Source organism: Cydia splendana, chromosome Z (assembly GCF_910591565.1).
Source record: "Cydia splendana chromosome Z, ilCydSple1.2, whole genome shotgun sequence".
Lineage (NCBI taxonomy): Eukaryota > Metazoa > Arthropoda > Insecta > Lepidoptera > Tortricidae > Cydia > Cydia splendana.
Genome location: NC_085987.1, coordinates 9401896 through 9422434, shown reverse-complemented (window position 1 = coordinate 9422434; position 20539 = coordinate 9401896). Strand labels below are relative to the sequence as shown.

The window sequence follows — 20539 nt, the reverse complement described above, 5'->3', positions numbered from 1 at the left end:
AAATTATAGTTTTGCAATAACATTTTGGCTCATCGGTGTTTGTCAGTGTGCATCAGACAGATTGATTAAAAAAAAAACTTGACATTTGGACGTTTAATCTATCCATGCTACGTCATTTTATTCAAAATGGCGCTGGGGGTGCATTGCGGTGTTTCCGCAGAAACAAGTAGCCAAGAATTATGATTATAATGCACCCAAAGACTTTAAAACAATGATAGTGAGTGCGTCTTGGTAGTGTTCGTGTTCTAAACATATACCTGCCCTTACAGTTAGTCAGAGTTCTTTACACGTGTTTACATCGTAATGCTGCGGAGAGTTAACTTTTATTCGATATGTTTCGCATTCGGCCTCAGTGTATTGTTAATTCTTGCTGGAAGTCGATATACAGATAACACGAATAACCGTCCATACCCAGAAAGTCGCAGGAATATAAGGAACTTCCTGAGGATTGAGGATGGAGAAGAACTATTTCCGCAGCCCATTCCGACGAACCCTTACGACGGGTCACCGAACATTGACAAAATATTGGAGAAGGCTAGAGGAAAGATTAAACTTGAGTTATCAAATTACAATTTCACACATTCAGGGGCAAAAAAATTGGAGGACTTGCTTTTGGAATCGGGGGGTAAGCCTCTGCGGAGCCTCATTATATCGACATGGAGGTCTGGCACAACGTTTTTGGGTGATATTTTGAATGCAGTGCCTGGAAATTTTTACCACTATGAGCCATTTTTGAGCTACGATATAATTCAGATCAGAGGCCCACCACAGGCAGACAAAGCATTAAGCACTATCAAGGGCATGCTCAACTGTGACTTTAAAAACATGGAAGACTATTTTACATACGGGAAGAGTCACTTGCACCAGTTTAGCCACAACACAAGATTATGGGACCACTGTAAATATAAGAAAGAGCTGTGTTCTGATGCTGAATTCACTTCTAGGTTTTGTAGATTGTTCCCTTTCCAAAGTATGAAGATTGTGCGGCTGCGGCTAAGATTGGTGCAGGACATTCTGGAAGACCATGAGTAAGTTTCAGTTTTTATGCATTGTTATCCAAATAACAAGTCTAACAGAAGTATTAAGTTAAAATCTAAATCTAAATTACTGTTAAAGCTTTGCTTGCACCAATTAATTATTCATTCTAAACTAAACAAAAATTCACGAAATAAAACTATTGAAATGGATTATATCACGTATATTGAATACATACTACATCCCGACGTTTCGTCTATTGCGGTAACCAAAGACAATATTATAAACAGAAATTTTTGATTACCTGAGTTAAAAGAGTTTACTCTGGCATAATAAAATACACTAGGTATACTATGATATAAAATTTCTTAATCTCAAAATAAAATAGTCTGTTCTCCAAACAATGGTTAAGAAGGCAAACCCATTGTAAAAATAACTGTACAGTTGAGTTATGCTAATGTAGTCTCACTTGGCATTATCATGTATGCAAACAATAGATATGACAATAACCCACATGTTGAGCCAAAACTAAATTGTATTGTGAATCTTTTTCAAAGTATTCTTGTCACAGTAATAATGTATGAAAAAGAAATTAAAACAAACAAAAACTGTTTGTGATGAAATTATTATTATTATTTGTAAAGGGAGTTTGTTCCAAGCTTTGAAGCGTTGCTAAAAAAGTGTCTATGAGGATTATTGTAGGACCTGCGTGATACCAGCTTATACCAGCTAAATTATTATATAAATTAGACATACCCAATAACCCAAATGAAATATGGGCATATCTCCATAATTACTTTATTTCCTCAGGTAATTAGTATGAAATATGTGTGTTATATGATGGAGGTCTGCATAGAATAGAAATATAAATAGAAAACTGGCCATTATACATAATTACAATTACATATAGAAGTTTCGTAAACTTACATTTATCAATCAATAGTAACATAAGATATTGCATCAAACATAATAGTCCACATTCTCTGACTGTCTCACAAAAGGAAATCTATTAGATTGTGGGGCTACATATTTGTATTTATAAAAGTACTAGTTTTTGCCTGCGACTTCATCTGCGTGGAATTAGTGACAGCAGCTAAAGTAGGTATAGCGCTAATAATGGATAATGCTAATAGCAATCGTTCAATTCGCGCATTGCTTACTTCAATTATTAGGCAATGCATTAACTCTTTTAATTCCACCGCCCTTTGCACCCTCTTCAGGGATGATTTCCTACATAAAAACTATCCTATGTCCTTCCCCGGGACTCAAACTATATATATACCAAATATCAACAAAATCGGTTCAGCGGCTTAAGCATGAAGAGGTAACAGACAGACACACTTTCGCCTTTATAATATTATATATTATAATATTAGTATGGATAAGAGTTTTCAGAAATGCTTTGGGTGTACGGTGACTGTACACCCAAAGCATTTCTGAAAACTCTTTATACTTTTGGCATGTCCATGTATCTCTCTATCTGCAGTTTAACTTAGTACCCTTCGTAATCTACATATAAAGATTAGAGACTCATTGTTATCGGGGCCCCCTTCCTTTCAGAATCTTCTTAGGCAGGTTATGTAAGTATTTTTTTACTCTTGTTTCAGGCTTAATGTAAAAGTGGTGCTGTTGATCCGCGACCCACGTGGGGTCATGCAGTCACGGCAGCACCGTGGCTTCTGCCTACCAGCTCCGGACTGCTGGCAGCCTAAATTGCTCTGCGCTGATATGATAAGCGACTATGTAGCTGCCGGAAGGCTGCAGCAGCAATATCCAAACAGGCTCATGTATGTGTTCATTACATAACCATACTACATACAGCAGCGGTCTTCTACCACAAGTCTCTGTAGGGCTACAGTACATATGGCGTTACTTTCCCGCCCTAGTGCGGTAATTCGCAGTGTCTATGTCGAAAATTTAAAGGCTCATATGTACTGTAAAGCGTTGTGCAATACGCGTGCGAATAGGTAATTTGCAACTCGTGTCAATTTAAAACACTCCCATCAGTTGTGTTTCAAATTTATCACCACTCATTCCGTTTTTCTTACTTTTTATACTTGTATCGTAATGCAGTCTCATGATATTTCATAAATAATCTATTCTTACGAGGATACCTAGGTAGGAACCATATTCTCGGATTTGGAAGGTGATTGCCCATTGACCAAGACCAAGCCATTCTTGTCATACTTTGCTATGGTAAGTAAATAATAGCTATATATAAGCGGAGAGTCCGTATAATAAGGCATTTGCTTAATGTGTGTTCTTATACCAAACATTTTTTTAATTTTTCATATAATTATTAAAAGGTAAAATGCCTACGGTTTTTTTATTGAGTTGTCATAAAAACTTATTTACTTTCTTTTTAATTTCAAATACCCTAATATGTGACGTCCCACGGTCAAAGGTACCTTATGGCGGGTATGGAGTTATGCATACCCCAGTAATCTACAATAAATAAGCTATCGATAACACAAAAGATCAACCTTCTAGGTTGCGTAGTTACAGAGATATGATTTTTTGAAAATAATGTTGTGAAATTAGCAACTTTACGATAGAGAAGTTTTAAGTTTAGCCGCCTAAAAAACTATGTTCCTGAAGTAAGTTACATAGTTGACTACAAATAATAATACCTTATATATGTGAGATTAAAAAAATATTGCGACTTGTTCTGTAATGCAAATAGAAACTTTTGATATCGACTGATTTATGTGTATACTAGTCAATCTCTTGAAAATAAAGTTTTATTTCATTTTCACGATTGATTGCAATGAGCTCTCAAGATTTAAATTTTATCTATTAGAAAACGACACTGACAGACAGTTTAAGCAAAAAACAATACCGATTTAGAGGTGAAAATGTATTTTCTGACTTTTTCATATAAAATCACAAAATTGAATATTTTTACTTTTAATGTGACACACAATCAATTTTTCTGAGCACATATGAAAGAAATTCTGTCATTCAAATGAAATAAATCCTAAAACCCCAACTAAATACTATATTTAACCCCTTATGCCACTTTAAACTTACATAACAATAACAGTATTTGCTCCATACATTTACGAAAAGGTACCTTATGGAAATAAATCTAATAATACATCACTACAAAATATCAATCATATTACAGTTTATCTTTTATGAATAGAAAATATTAATTTACATTAAACTGCCCCAAATTTAATTAGTTCTTCGTCATAATAATCTTAAAAAAGACCAATAATTTGTATGTAATGAAAAGGTACCTTGTGATTAAGTTACATGATGAGGCATGATGATGATGGAACAGTTAGGATAAACTAATAATATTTTGGGGTTAAGATGGTATAAATCGTCTATTTCTTATCAATAATATATTTCGGTTGCTATTGAAGATAAGCGGCATTGCGGTTCAATGACCTCAGATATTCCATAAGGTAATGCGTCGGGTATTGGCATTTTTCAGCAAACCAATGGCTGATTTACTGCATGCGACCAAACCAAATGAAGATTATTTTAGTTAAGAAAGACTTGACGAGAGTAACTTTGGTATAATAGCAGGCTACTTGGATTTGTAATGTCGGTCGATGTACGGTTATAATATTTGCGAGGCGCCCCAACCAGAACTGAAATTATCAAATTAGTTTTGCAGAATGCTAATACAGTTCTCTACCAAACTTCTTTTCCCGTATTGACTAGTTTTTTTGGGAATTTTCAATCTTTTTTCCATAAGGTACCTTTTCTACTAAACTCTGAGACGACATTACTAGGCTTATAACTAACTTATAACAAAAATAAAAACAGGTAAACAAACGTTACGCATTAAGGTTTCAGATCACACAATAAAAAAAAATTGAACATTTTTTCACCTCTTTACAAAACATCTCATATCTCCGAAACTAGAAACCCTCATAAGGTACCTTTTTCCGTGGAACGTCACATATAATAAATGGGCACAATTTGTACATGTGTCTTCTCCACTTTGTTCGTCTCCGAGTGGATATAACTGCAGGTGGTTTGTGTGTGTGAGTGTGAGCACGAGTGGTTCATGTATGGAATGATATTCTAACATAATATTAGTAGCGCCGAGGAGTGTTTACAACTCCAAGGTTGAAACCATTTGCCTCATTATATATGATACCGTAAGATTGTGCACCCGCGTTAGTTTATTTATAATCTAACGTAGGTTGGATTACTTTTCATCACACTTGCTTGAAAAAGATCTTATTTCATGCAGGTGTACTAAAGGACAAACGCCTATATTGTCCCCGCGGGTGTAGGAAGTTTAGTTTTTTTTTTCACAATCCATAACTAGCAGCTTTATTTTATTCTCTCTAAATCATATAAACCCTTCTGACTTTTTAGAATTTAAAATTTTTCTTTATCTGTAGAAATATTTGATTTGTAGACCATTTTAAATGATAAACGAATGAGCCTTCTAAACACACTAATACTACTGCTTCATTCGAGTAGATTAAATTCGAATTGATTAAATTTTGTGAACAATGTAACTCGTGTTTTGTACGACAAAATAATGACTAATGATGTAATTAGTGTGAAGGCAATGGCGCCTCGGCTTTTTAACTCCAACAGCTATAATTGACATGGTAGTAATCGATGAAACTTTGGAAACCAACACGCAGTGGCGTAGCGTGAACTAATCTAGCCGTGGGTGAAGTCGCATCTGTGAGGTCCCTTTCTTTCTATGTGCCCCACTGAAGGGGCCTCGCACGAGGCCTCTTTGGGCCCGCGCCTATCTACGCCACTGCCAACACGTGCTTGACTCGTATTTAGTACGACATACTAAAGATATCATATGGATAGATTATCTGCCTGTAAATGTGGTTAATAGATAGATTATTTGTGATAGATCGATAGATAAACCATTTATTGATATTTCGTACACATAAGTTCCGAAAAACTCATAGGTCCGAGCCGGGGTTTGGCCCGCGATCCCCGGATTTGTATTCATTGCTATTCTATTCTAATAGATAAGTCGTTCATTTTGCAGGGTACTGCGCTACGAAGAGTTGGCCCTGGAGCCCACTACTACGACGCTCCGGCTGTTCAAGTTCCTAGGGCTCAGCCTGACGCCCGCCGTCGACGAGTTCCTACACTCGCACACCAATATCGAGGTGGCCGGCGTCAGCTCCACTTTCAGAGTGTCCCGTGAAGTTCCGTTCCGGTGGAAGAACGCTCTGGAGTTTGACTACGTTGAGGAGATCCAGGTAATCCAACTGTTCAAGTCCCTACGGATCATCCTGACGCCGGCCGTCGGGTTCCTACACTGAGGCTGCTTTTCCACGAGAGGAATACACCAATAGCATTGGTTGTAATCCAGCAGAGCGGAGAAGAGATGTGAATGACAACCAATGCTATTGGCTGAGTCCTCTCATCTCAGCTCATCTCATCTCTGCCTCAATGGAAAGGCAGCTTTAGTAGAAAGGAAGCCTTAGGGCTTGTGCACAAAACGCGAGGTTCGATACGGGGTGGGGTCACGAAAAAATCACGACATATCACGTTGGGGGAGGGGGGGTATAAGGAGACCTCACGTGTATTTTTCTACAGTCAAAAAGTAGCCGAAAACACCTCGCGTGATTGTGCACAACCCCTTACATCGGGGTGGCCGGAGCCAGCCATACCTTCAGAGTGTCTCGCTACGTTTCGTTCTGATGAAATAAATACTAGTCTGAATAATAACTACTTTGGACTACATATGGTGCTACTTTCCCGCACCAGTATCATTATCATAATTTTGTTATCTTGAATGCGCCCATGAATCCCTTCATACATTTTATAGAGGAATTATGATTTAACGCTAGCTAAGGCGAAGTTATGTACTAAAGATTAATTTAGGGTACTTACGTATTATTGCCAACGCTTGTTTTCAATGATCTGTAACATTGGTAATCGGGTTTGCTGATGGGGTGCCGTTGGTTAACTACCTTGTGCGATAAGTCGCAGCGCGAATTGCTCTTTATATAATGCAGAGGGCCTACCGGTAACACCGAAGTTCGCAAATTGCGGGCATCCTTCTTTCATCATCATCTTCCTCGCGTTGTCCCGGCATTTTGCCACGGCTCATGGGAGCCTGGGGTCCGCTTGGCAACAAATCCCAAGAATAGGGATGTTGACATGAATCGCGAATAGATAACATGTTACGTTTTTACCATAGCAGGGAATATTAGAATGCTGAAAATCATATTTTGTAAGTGTAAATAATTAAATATGCGTAACAAATTAATTAAAAATAATCAAAAATATGTAAAAGAATGCCCAGTATCACGTGACTGCAAACCCCAATCGCAGCCCGTTACGTCACGGCAAGAGAAACACCACAGACAAGCTTTCAAACTAGTTCATAATCCATATGTTACAACCAAAGAGTTGGGATGTTCAAAAACTGTATTTATTTTTTATTTCGCCATTACACATGTATTACGTACAAAAAATATTATTACACGAGTTAAAGTATATATTTATTTATTATTTAATAAATAAAATGTTATATAATACGATATTAAACTAAAAATATTTTTAATTATTTGGCTGAATGGAACTATCATTGCCACGTTGGCTGTCGGCAACAGAAAAAATTAAAATTTAAAAAGTTAAACCGGCGTCCGCTATTTGCACTCAAAATTTAGTTGTATCAAAATTAATACAGTAAAATTATACATTTAGCGTTTGCGTCAAATCCGGTAGTTCTGATTTTTTGCAGACTTATTTATGATGTTGGTCCAATGAATAATCCAAGTTGGTGACCTCGAGCGCCGAACGCAACTTTGTCAAAAATCGAAAAACCTGCGAAAATTTCGGTTTTTGTTTAGTTTTGGGCGATTCTAACCCTAAAGGACTAGTTTTTGATAGTACTTTCTTTAGACATTTTTAAAGAAGACTAAATTTGCTACAATACGAGATTAGAACTGTCTCTGTAGATTGAATAGTTTCCGATATTAAAGGCTTTCAAAATTTAGATTTTTTTGTAATTGAGCTCGTAAGCTAAGTGAGTGCAGTGAGTATGCACTTTTAACTCAGGCGATGCCGCTTGGCACGATTGTTACTAAGGTCAAACAAAGCTGATTTGGCGCGGTAGCCACGATATCGTACCGTGCCTACCCCCCAAAAAGGGAGGGGAAAGGGTCGGATCCCCAGGTCCAATCTAAGCTATATTTCTTCCTGCACTTAGCAACTAGGGCAAGTTATATATGATTTTCATATAATTTAGGGCTTCCTTATTCTATAAAGTATCACTTCAAAGTTTTTAAAAAAACACTTAACTTGGCGTTTTAAAAGTATGAATATAATGTTTTCATCCCTAAATTACATGAAAATGGTATATAACGTGCCCTAGCTCCTAAGAGTAGGAACAAATATAGCAAAGATTGGACCTGGGGATCCGACCTTTCCCCTCCCTTTTTGGGAGGTATGCACGGTAGCTACTGGGCCAAATCAGCTTTGTTTGACCTTAGGAACAATCGTGCCAAGCGGCATCGCCTGAGTCAAAGGTGCATACTCACTGCACTCACTTAGCTTACGAGCTCATTTTCAAAAATATCTTAATTTTGAAAGCCTTTATCTCGGAAACTATTCAATCTACAGAGACAGTTCTAATCTCGTATTGTAGCAAATTTAGTCTTCTTTAAAAACGTCTAAGGAAAGTACTATCAAAAACCGGGCAAGTGCGAGTCGGACTCGCGCACGAAGGGTTCCGTACCATAATACAAAAAAAAAAACGAAAAAAAATGCAAAAAGAAAACGGTCACCCATCCAAGTACTGACCATGCCCGACGTTGCTTAACTTTGGTCAAAAATCACGTTTGCTGTATGGGAGCCCCACTTAAATCTTGATGTTATTCTATTTTTAGTATTTGTTGTTATAGCGGCAACAGAAATACATCATCTGTGAAAATTTCAACTGTCTAGCTATCACGGTTCGTGAGATACAGCCTGGTGACAGACGGACGGACGGACAGCGAAGTCTTAGTAATAGGGTCCCGTTTTACCCTTTGGGTACGGAACCCTAAAAACTAATTTAGGGTTAGAATCGCCCAAAACTAAATAAAAACCGAAATTTTCGCAGGTTTTTCGATTTTTGACAAAGTTGCGTTCGGCGCTCAAGGTCTTGTGACCTTGATTTGGATTATTAACACATTCAACACCAAGAACCCGACTGTCGGGTACACTGTTCGTAGCGACTACGCGCTACATACGACGAAACCGTGGCTACGCGCTACGAGCGTAACCCGTAGCACTTAGTGGTATTGAATGTGTTAATTGGGCCAACATCATAAATAAGTCTGCAAAAAATCAGAACTATCGGATTTGACGCAGAAGAGCCACGTTACAAAATTCTACAATTTCACTGGATTAAATAATTCATCTTGAATTGTAATTACAAGAGTGTTTTTGTATGAAATCAGTTATTATAATTAATTTTTGCAATGTATTTATCATCGCTGAACGTAATAGGTAGTGCCGAATAGTTATGTGCCGAATTAACAATATCATTCAAGTTCGAGGCAAAATTCGTACCCTGTAAGTGTAACTCGTGTAAAAAATATTACCACCGAGACAATTCTAAAAACCCCTAACACAATTACCTTGCGTTGTTTCATCACAGAGTTCCTATAGCCACCTCCTGTCTCCATCATCAGATCAGTTCGACAGTACCATATTATTGTATTGTCATCAGAACTACATACAGCTGCCAATTTTCATGATGCTACGATCCTTGGAAGATGGTTAAATTAGTTACCTTAGATTCCATTACATAGTTAGTTACATACAGGTCGAGAGTTCCTATGGCCACCTCCTATCTCCATCATCAGATCAGTTCGACAGTACCATATTATTGTATTGTCATCAAAACTACATACAGCTGCCAATTTTCATGACGCTACGATCCTTGGAAGATGATTAAATTAGTTACCTTAGATTCCATTACATAGTTACATACAGGTCGACCTAATAAAAGCTTGTTAAAAAGACATCTCGGGACTCGTAAGTAATGATGACACACTTCGCACTCGCCATGAAATGTAGGTACCTACCTACTATTTTAATCAAACGGCGAATTCGAATAACTACCTACTCTAGTGACTTGATTGATGTTCACTCATTTATTATGTAGCCACGACATCGAAGCCAAGGCCTTTCGGTCTTTAGTTGCCCCTCAGGCGAAGTGCAGTGCATAATGTCGGCGGCCGATCGCAAAATCCGCCAGATCATTAAATTACAACAAAACTGTCAAGCGAAAGTTAGCCTTATAGTTTACTTCTCTTCTCTACAACTTCATTATTATGCGTTCAAGATTTTATTTTATTTAGTGACGCTACATGTTTTTTGTTACTTACACATTTTGTTGCACAATGTTTAGATAAATAGTTACCTACTTACTCCTTATACCTAAGATGGACTAATTACTAGAGATGCCCCGAATAGTAAATATGGCCGATAACCGAATATTCGGCCCCTCTCTCGGCCGAATACCGAATATTAGGCATGGCATGCGAACATTTTGAGTCACAATTATTATGAGAACTGTTCGCAAAACGTTTGCTAAGATATATTTTTATGTTGAACTGAATTAATGAATTTAGTTAGAGTCAATCAAATCAGACTCATGATAGTCATGATAAAAAGAAAATATTTTGTAATCAACAAATGCTCAAAAACGTGTCTTCGTATTTAACTACTTTCCAAGAATACATTTTATAAATATTGAATATACCTAGTTTTTATGTTATTTATTTGTGTAATTTTTCATTTTAGGTAGGTGCAACAGATATTCGGTATTCGGCCGAATAGTAGGCAACATACGGCCGAATACCGAATATTCGGCAAAGTGGCCGAATAGGCCGAATACCGAATAGTTGCCGAATATTCGTGGCATCTCTACTAATTACCTACCTAACCCTTATATTATACCTAAGAACTGATGTAATAAAAAGTAATGAAATAAATGCATTTGTAGGTATTTGTATATGTTATACGCAGTAAACACAGCTAACACCATCAACATGCAAGTATAGTACGATGTGTCTGGTATGTAGCTACTTAGCTAGGAATATCGACGAATATGTTGCTCTCATCGATCTGCCATATGTCACATCATGATATGACACGGCAAAACTTAGTCAAATCATGAAATGGTGGTGTTTTATGATATAGGATTTCATGACCTGGCGGATTTTATGATGACTGCCGACATATATATAATTTATTATTATTTGTATACACTAACAAAGTAATGTAATGCGGTCTTCACTGCTAATCCGTAAAATGACGTAATAATGTAGATAAACTATTCAATTGTATGAGAGTTGTTTCGCCTGTAACCATCCGCTTAGAGTTTCTTAAAGATAATTATGTGAGCTTTAGGGGCATGCCACCTGCGTCCCATTCGCACGACGCTATGCGCGTATTATAGCGATATCCCGCTCGCACGTCGGACGTGCTCACGTGCTCAGTGCTCGACGTACGAATCGGACGCAGTGTGCCATGCCCCTTACCATCGACGACGGCAGCTGCGGTTATGCCGATGATTATCTAAACATAGAACGGTTGTATTGGACCCAAGGCTACACATAATATGTACTGCAGTTAGCGCATTCACTGCCAGATGACCTAGCAAGTTGAAATTTGGCATCCAGCTGGGCAATTGTGTGGTTACGAACCTAACCTTATTCATAAACGCGCTACAAGCCTCAATTAGCTAATAATCGTTTGTCTTTGTCTGTCATTTTGATTTATGTATTTGTAAGAAACGGATAAAACATAATTTAACTAAATCGGGCCCGTAAAGTTTTATGAATAAGGGGGTAAGTCTTTATCTTACTGGGGGACTTGGTCAATCTGTGTAAGAATGTCCTATAATATTTATTTATTATTTATTTATTATCTTAGGTTTCAGTGATTTTGCAATATTTTCCAAATATCAATTATTTTGCTGGCGAAGTCAACAACTACGCATATTATTAATAATGAACTTGGCTCACATTTCGCATTCATGTTTTTGATGGCATCGATATTTACTAGAGTCACAAACGAAACAGATAGTATTATTAGTATGAGGGGTTTGAATGTCAATATAACTTGTGTATTTAATTTCAGATGGCATGCAAGGAGGCTATGGAGCTTTGGGGGTACCGCATGGCGTACAACGAGTCCCACATGGCTAGCAAAGAGTTTTACCCCTTAGAAAGATACTCAATCACACAATGATATTACGTAACCCATGAGCAAAAGGAAGAATAATTATAGTTATTTCACGTTGTTGATATACAAATTGGTAATGTATAATTTTATTTATTTAGCTGGTAATGAAAGGCGCAGCGCCGGCCTAGTCAAGCGCGTCATGTTAAAGCAAATCTCAGTCAGGTGTCTTCCCTAAATATCTCTAAAGCAAGTACTAGTTTTCTAAAGGCACATCTAGTGTACGTGCTAAAAGTCTTTGAGTTATAATTTTGTGGTTTACTTACATGTTGTAGTTATTGTTTGGTTAGTGAATTGTAGTAATGAAATTTAATGAAATTCTCTTAGTGGAGGTGACTCAAACCGACGAATTTTTCACGAAGGAACATTCCAGATTGTTGCTATTGCAAATATGATCAGCTAGAAAATGAAATAACAAAAATAGTAGTTCTCATTACTAAACCAGTATTACTAAACCGTCTAGAATAATATTATTTTAAAGGACACTTTAGTTTGTGCCCGAGTACATATACACCAGTAACTAACCGAATAAATTGATGTCTTGATGGAAACAAGGACATAAGTAAATAACAGGTATTACGGTTGGGTATATAGGTAGTGGTGATAGTGAGGTAGTTTTCCTATAATTTATCTGCAAATTCGGTCAGGGTTAATAAACATGTTTATTCGGTTGGTTCCATAAATTCAACATATGCAAAGGGCACTCAACGCCATTCATACTTATATTTTCTGAAGACTGAATGCATTTCCAGCGTTAGTCCTTACTCTTCCAAATATTATACTAACAATTTAATTAGCTCAGTAGAATGTTTGCGCTTTAAAATCGACTCCAGTAATGTCATGAAGTAATGTCATGAAGTAATGTTATGTGTAATTAGTGAGCTCAGGTTGTGTACAACACCGCGGTGTGTCGTTATATCCAAATGTAAAAGATGGACCATTTAAATTACGAGAGGTCAAAATTGCTTGATTAATCAATATGGTAATATAGGTAAAAGAAATGTATACAAGTACATGTGTATGAGCAATTTTTGTCTCTTCTACTTAATGCATTTTAATTACGAATAAGCTTAGGCATTAGCACTCACGGAATTGACGAAATGTTAATGCTTCCAGTTAAGACACTGTATTATAATTAGAGAGCGTTATTGTACGAACAAGTGGTTTCGACCCTTAGAGCATTTAGTAACTGGAGATGTCATCGCTGTCATTTTCTTTACGAATTTGCAGGGGAGGGGACGTCAAATGTATTGCGATTTCTACATGATTTGTATGTAACGTACAAATAGCCGTGTCAGTCCATACAAAAGATTGCACAATTGTGCAGGTTTTTCGGCAGAGGGGTAAGCTCTTAATGGCCATTCCAGTTATTAAATGCTCTAAGCTTCGACCAGCCAGTAACGTTAGACAGGGGACGGGCGGGCGCGTTTTGCGCTCGCCTAGTGTGATACGTTTACATTTATATTGTGGCTTTTCAAACTAGAGAATATTCGGTTACGCTACTCGAAACACCAACTCGCTAAGTGCTTACTTTATTAAACACTTGGTGAAATAACAAGTACTACTACATTGTCCGGAACTCGCGTGTCCGTGTCGGATCAAATGATAAAGAAAGCTGAATAATCTCCGTCCATGAGATAAATACGATCGTCGATATCAAAACCCCGAAGTTTCGAACTGACGATTCCGGGCCCTCGTAATATATGTAATATTACGAGATATTTCACATTCACTCAAAAATACACGTTATTAAGAATCACTTGCACAGTGGGTACCTAAAAGTGGCGGTGCGCCAATAGTATTCGTCGGGAAGCGGCGACTTTTATTCATGAGGTGTAATAAAAATACGCAACTGGCTGAAAATTAGGCAAGCCTGTAGGAATCGAGTTCTATTAGCGCTCCGCTGCCGGTACCTAATAGACTTAACATTCACGATTTGGATGAGTGTTATTTGTAAACCGCAAGCGGGTTGATTTTGAATTTAAGTCGCTTGGTTTTTAAAGGTGTTTGACTAATAAATAGTTAAGTAGTAAAATAATTGGATTTACAGTGAAATATAAAATATAACATGGTGTCATATCGTTTTTCGGGACGCCAGCGATCACGCTCTAAGTCCCCGACCGCGACTTGTCCCGCGCGTCGAAAACGCAACAAATGGAACTAATCTAAACGTAGTGAGATTCATTAAGTGCACTTGTTTGTAAGGTAGCTACCTATAGGTCTAACGATTGAAACGTTGATGCTAAATTTGAATGTATTACTTTTCGCGAGTCTTTGGTATTTGAGGTAGGAAAGTAAAAAGTCATTTTATGTTTTATCTTTAATAATATACATTGGAAATAAATGCAAGTAATAGATTAGTTATAGATTAATGATAATCCTAAATCCTAACCATGAACGCACGCGCAACATTACATTAGTATAAAGATCAAATAGGTACTGAAGTAAGCATTTAAAAGTATTGGCTACGAACATTCTGCGAAGACTCGTCTTTACGTAATTATATTAAATAGCATAAAAATAAAATAGCATAGGTATATTGAAGTCCCGTTGATTACAAAGCCTTATGTTCACTTATTAGAAGTACTTATATTGGGCTTATGCAGTCTATTTTCAAAAATTAACATTCATATGTTTGTATAACATTCTCATTGTTAAATCGTTGCGGTACGACTTGGAATAAACAGCAAATCTAATAAACATAACTTACGGGCAGTGTAAAGTTCACCCAGGATCAGTTTTTAATCATCCTTGAAAACACAGATTCTTAAACTGTTCAGTGAAGACTGGCCATTAAGAATTTCTGGTTGCTGACTTAGTTGTAGTTTTTAAGTCTGCTATAGGCGACACCGCAGTTTAATACAGTGTGTAAATCCAAAACGGGCAATAAATCAAACCAGACTTATGGCGTTACTCATAAAAGAGCGTAACGAGATACTAGCTTTTTATAGTAACAGTAAACTAAACTGCCAACAAGCGTTGACATTTATTATACTCCAGTAACTTTGTCGAATTTTGTAACCTGGCTCTTTTGCGTCAAATCCGGTAGTTCTGATTTTTTGCAAACTTATTTATGATGTTGACCCAATGAATAATACAAGTTTGTGACTTCGAGCGCCGAACGCAACTTTGTCAAATATCGAAAAACCCGCGAAAATTTCGGTTTTCTTTTAGATTTGGGCGATTATAACCCTAAAGGACTAGTTTTTGATAGTGCCTTCTCAGGGCGTTTTTAAAGTGGACTAGATTGGCTACAGTACGAGACTAGAATTGTCTCTGTACATTTAATAGTTTCCGAGATAAAGCCTTTCAAAGTTTATAATTTTTTGGAACTTCGTAGGCTAAGTAAGTGCAGTGAGTATGCACTTTAGTCTCAGGCGATGCCGCTTGGCACAATTGTTTCTAAGGTCAAACAAACCTGATTTGAGCCGGTAGACACGAGATCGTACCGTGCCTACCCCCAAAAAAAGGGGGGGAAATGGACGGCTCCCCAGGTGCAATCTATGCTATATTTCTTGCTGCTCTTAGCAACTGGGGCAAGTTATATATCAACTTCGTTCGGCGCTCGAAGTCACAAACTTGTATTATTCATTGGGCCAACATCATAAACACGTCTGCAAAAAATCAGAACTACCGGATTTAATGCAAACGAAATGTATAAAATTAGTGTATTATTATACTTAATTCTTTATTTATTTTAATTCTTGGGCTAGGTGATTTATAATATGAATATAAAAGTAAAATAATAAAACACTTACAAAACAATAAAAAATACATATAAACACATTATAAAAAACCTAACCTAGGGTGCCGCTGGCAGCGGGGCTTGGCCCAAGCTGCCGGTGGTCAGGGTCGCAGAGTGAGGAACCGACGTACTATACGCGCCGTGTCCAAAATTACCGCCTTCTGCATCTGACCCTTCATCCAACCACCCAGCGAGAGTCTCTCTAGGTGTTGGTCGAGACTCTTCGCTATGAGACCGTTCGCTGACACACGCATTATTATACTTATTATTAAAAGCTCGTAACTTGTGTGATGTTTTACATTTTGGGCCGAATTATTTTTTAATATTGTAATTGTATTTCTAAGCAAAATTTGTCTCAATATACTTCTTAGGTCCTATACTAACCGACGTTTAAAGGTTTTCCCGTATTGAATTTACACACCGTATACCTAAATTATTATTCAGTTTTAACAAGTCTCACATTGTAACTGAAGTGTTATCTAAGATTATACTTGTTAAATAATAACTAAACACTTCTTGGGCAGCTTGCCATAATACCTAAATATAAGGCACTTTTAATCAATATTAAACTTTCGTGAGACATATTTTAAAATGTTTATACGTCAACGGTTTCACTCACTTGAATTTTTAGTCGCTATTGGCGACACGTTTCGGTCCCGTCGGGGGTCCTTCCTCAGGTTCGAGTGTTCGCGGCGACTGCAACGGGTCGCCAATAGCGACTAAAAATTCAGTGAAACCGTTGTCGTATAAACATTATTAGGCACATTTAATGAATAGGCTGGGGACCATACAGAGCGAGCAGCCTCGCGAAGAAATTTTAGCGCGAGACAAACGGCCAGTGACACAGATATTTCGGAGACGCCACCTCATATCCGCGCCTTTCGTCAGAGAGCAACGATACCGCATTGCCGGCTGTAACATGCGGTTAGTGAATACATCATAAAGAGTTTATAATATGTAACTGTACATAATTAGGCATTAAAACCATCATGTGGTCTTTTTAAGTAACTCGCTTCGTTCGTTTCTTAAACCCATAGGTAGGTACCTACTCGTTTTTTAATGTCTTTCATTATGTAGCAGTCATTGCATAAACTACTAATGTATGCGTCCAAAATTCGTCTTCATTCCCTGACGGTTCTCGGTAGAGCCGATTTCCGTATTGTGATCGGTATGTATATACTTGTCGCAACCAAAATTTCCTAAGGCTTGTTTGTTTTCGTGATTCGTCGTTCGTTCGTCGTCGATCGTTTGCGATGCTCGCTCTGTGTGGACCCGCCAAATGGACTATAGTCATAATAGATTTAGTGCATTTACACACGTAAATGGAAAGGCCGGCTTAAGTTAATTTTTCCTTAGCTTAATTATTCGTAATTAAATATAATTCATAAAATACAATAATTCTATACTCGAACAATTAAGATACTGATTAATAATAAGAATAAGCATGCGTTCCGCAATCTTCCGAAACCCCGGTTCTTAAACATATTATGTATTTGCGCCATATGAAGGTCAATTGTTGAACAAAACTTTAACTATAGCCTGGACTGATAGAAATTAGAATGAGTGTCAACAAATAAATTTATTTGTATTACTCCGTAAGCTCTGACCTTGTACCTAAGGACAATATTTATCCTATCAATATTTTTTATAATAGTAATCATAGATAAAATAAATGGTAAGTTTAGACATTTATTTTACTATTAATTAAACGCCTGTTAATTATGTACATTTAAATAAAAAAAATATTTTATTTTGTCAAATGCAAGTCAATTCAGGTTCTCTATCACTCAAATATCCAAGAGCATTAATGAGGCGATAACTAGATGTCTAGTTTCGATGTGACCCTGTGTCTGTTTTTCTATCTGTCCTGGCTATGAAAGGACGAATCAACTTTTTCTTGTTACTTGTTGCGATGGCTCTCTTTAAACTCTGTGGCGTTATGGTAGGTATTTAAATTAACTACAAGCATCTGCCAAGCATGTTGGTAGAACGCGTTAGTACAGTTCTAACAAACTTTGCGACTATTGTCCCCTGGCTGATGAGGCGGAATAACAACAAGTAATAGTTGATCCACCCATTCCTTAAATACATTAAGTAGTAGGTCAGTACCTAGCTTTTCTACGTATTTGCGAAATTGGAACAGGGGGCCGATTTTTGAATTTCGACCGCTCGATTTCGTTCAATAATATCTCCACTATTAGGCATTAAAATTCTACTAATAGAATTGAAAACGAGTGGTCAATACCACAATTATTCCCAATTTCCGTCGCTTGTATTTCAAAAATTAGCATTTTGCCGTTTTCCACCGATTTGCGAGTGACGAATTCGAGCTATGAAAAATCAATCGGATTCAAAAATCTCCCCCCCCAGACCTTCGATAGGCATGTTTGTCATAGTTTATACTCTTATGCATATTAGAGTGGGAAATTTCTTTAAATCCAGGTTCTTAAATGGTATTATTACCCATACAACGTGCCCCTAACCTCCTAACGTACATTAAACGTACATATAAATTAAGGTATTTTTATCTTGTATACTAAGTATTATAACATTTATAACAATCTTTCAATATTTAAGGAGAAATTAACCATCTTCGTTTATTTGCCCTAGAGCAGCTGTTAATCTGAGGAATTGGCACATGGCAATTTAATGAGACTTCATAACACTTCAGGTTATGCAACCTCATTAAATAATAGGTATATATGTATATGTATTAAGTCTTCTGTTATGTATGATTTATTTGTGACCATATTAATAGAGGCATAGGAAAGACTGATGCTGATTAGTTTGGAATTAAGTTCGTTAGAAAAGTGAGCCCTTTTAATCTTATTAACACAATCGATTGAAAAATATTTCTGTGGGGATGAGATTTCGGCTTTTGGCCGAAGGCTCATGTGTACTCGTATATTCAGTGAAAAGTATAGAAGTCCTAAAGGCGGCCATGCCTACGAAATTATCCCAAAAGTTAGCAATACATATATGTATACATACAAGATAACGAAGATGTGGCTGACAACAGTAACTGATTCGGAGAATGGCCATTTGTTGTCCTGCTAAGTTTTTTACCTAGTAGTTACTACTTTTTTAGCTAAAATTAGCCTAAAGTACTCTGCGCTATGGCTCAATCCGATTTTGGACAGTATTTTGTTAATAATAGGCATTTCTGATCGAGCATGTAGAAAAAATATCTACAAATCAATAATTCAATTCTTGGTTCAAGTATTGACTATATATTTAGTTGTAAACCCACTCCGTACAGGAGTAGAGGAATCTATAAAACATAAGTAGGAAGTTGTTTGCATAAATTATAAATATTAAGTATTATACATGATTCTGGCGTTAGGGCTGTGCGTTCCGAACGGGCGTGAAAAGTATGACTGGCCTTGATCTCATTGATCTGCCGCTCATCGCCCCGCCGATCGCGTGCATCCACTCCGCGGCCTTATACATATTTGGTGATTCATGTCTGGCTACATAATATCTTAACAGCTCGAGTGCTCAAATAGAAAAAAAAACCTTATACAGGGCGAGTTTTAAGTTTTGAAAGTTAATATGTAATCAGTGTTTCCACCTGTGTTCATTGCTGCCTACAATCAAAGAAAGACAACCAACTTGAAAACATTAAATTTAGTTATATGATGTTTCAGGACTATGTAGCATTTCGCGATATTTTAGGTGACTCTAAAAGCTAATAATACCTACTGCCATTATTAGCTGTTAGTGTCGCAAACGAGACAATATTTCGCTTAATGCATTGCCCTTTAAGTAATGTGTATGTGTTTACGAAGTAATACAACAAAGTCAATAAAAAGCCATCAATTACTAATTAAGAGAACATGCTTCCTAATAGATCTGACAATATAATAAAATATTATGTTATGCCTTAACGAAATACTGGTAGTGATATAGTTAAGATGTTTTTATTGAATTGCATGTTAGAGACTATATATTATACACTCATAATTATTTAGTGACGCCGTTCTAGGAGCTGGCTGGAACCAGTGTAGATTTTTTATCATATCATTAGCATATCATAAGGTACTGATTATACACGAAGTGAGTGAGCTGATCACGATAAACTTTCGCTTGCGCCTATTATGAGGAATTTATTCAGTAAGCTGATGTACTACGCTTATATTGGCTATTACTTTACGTATTCTTGTAATGCTCCTATGTTTAATAATTAATTCTATATTTTGTTATGTTTTAAGATTTTATTAGGCTAAAGTAAATTAATTTTCTCAATAGTAGCAGATACTTACCTACTCGAAATTTAGATCAAGAATACTATTGTTCAAAATTGCTTATTATTTAAGATTATCTTTAGATGACATTGTAAGCAATAAAATATTAAATTACACGAAAAGTTCAGCCCATTTGATTGAAAGCGGTAGAATTTAAGGGTAGCCTTATTAGTGTAAGAGTTAATCGAGTGATTAAAATGTTAAAAGTTATACTCATTAGGTAGGTAGGTATAGCACGGCGGCATTACTCATTGCAAAAATTGTATTCATTATCTTTTTGTCTTAAGTTTTTAAGTTACAATAAATGGATGAGCCGTTCAAATTTTTGTTTTAGTGGACGTACCCTTCTACCTAAAGTAAACGTACCCATCTTCAACCTAAA

General features: G+C 36.8%; 1 protein-coding gene across 1 annotated transcript; it reads left to right on the top strand.

The window, feature by feature from the left end:
* The first annotated feature begins 48 nt into the window (after window positions 1–48).
* On the top strand, window positions 49–20479 carry LOC134804552 (carbohydrate sulfotransferase 4-like). Its single transcript, XM_063777657.1, has 4 exons — window positions 49–1028; window positions 2583–2762; window positions 5963–6179; window positions 12067–20479. The coding sequence occupies exons 1-4, from the start codon at window positions 304–306 to the stop codon at window positions 12175–12177; spliced, it is 1233 nt and encodes a 410-aa protein (XP_063633727.1). The 5' UTR covers window positions 49–303; the 3' UTR covers window positions 12178–20479.
* The last annotated feature ends 60 nt before the right edge of the window (window positions 20480–20539 follow it).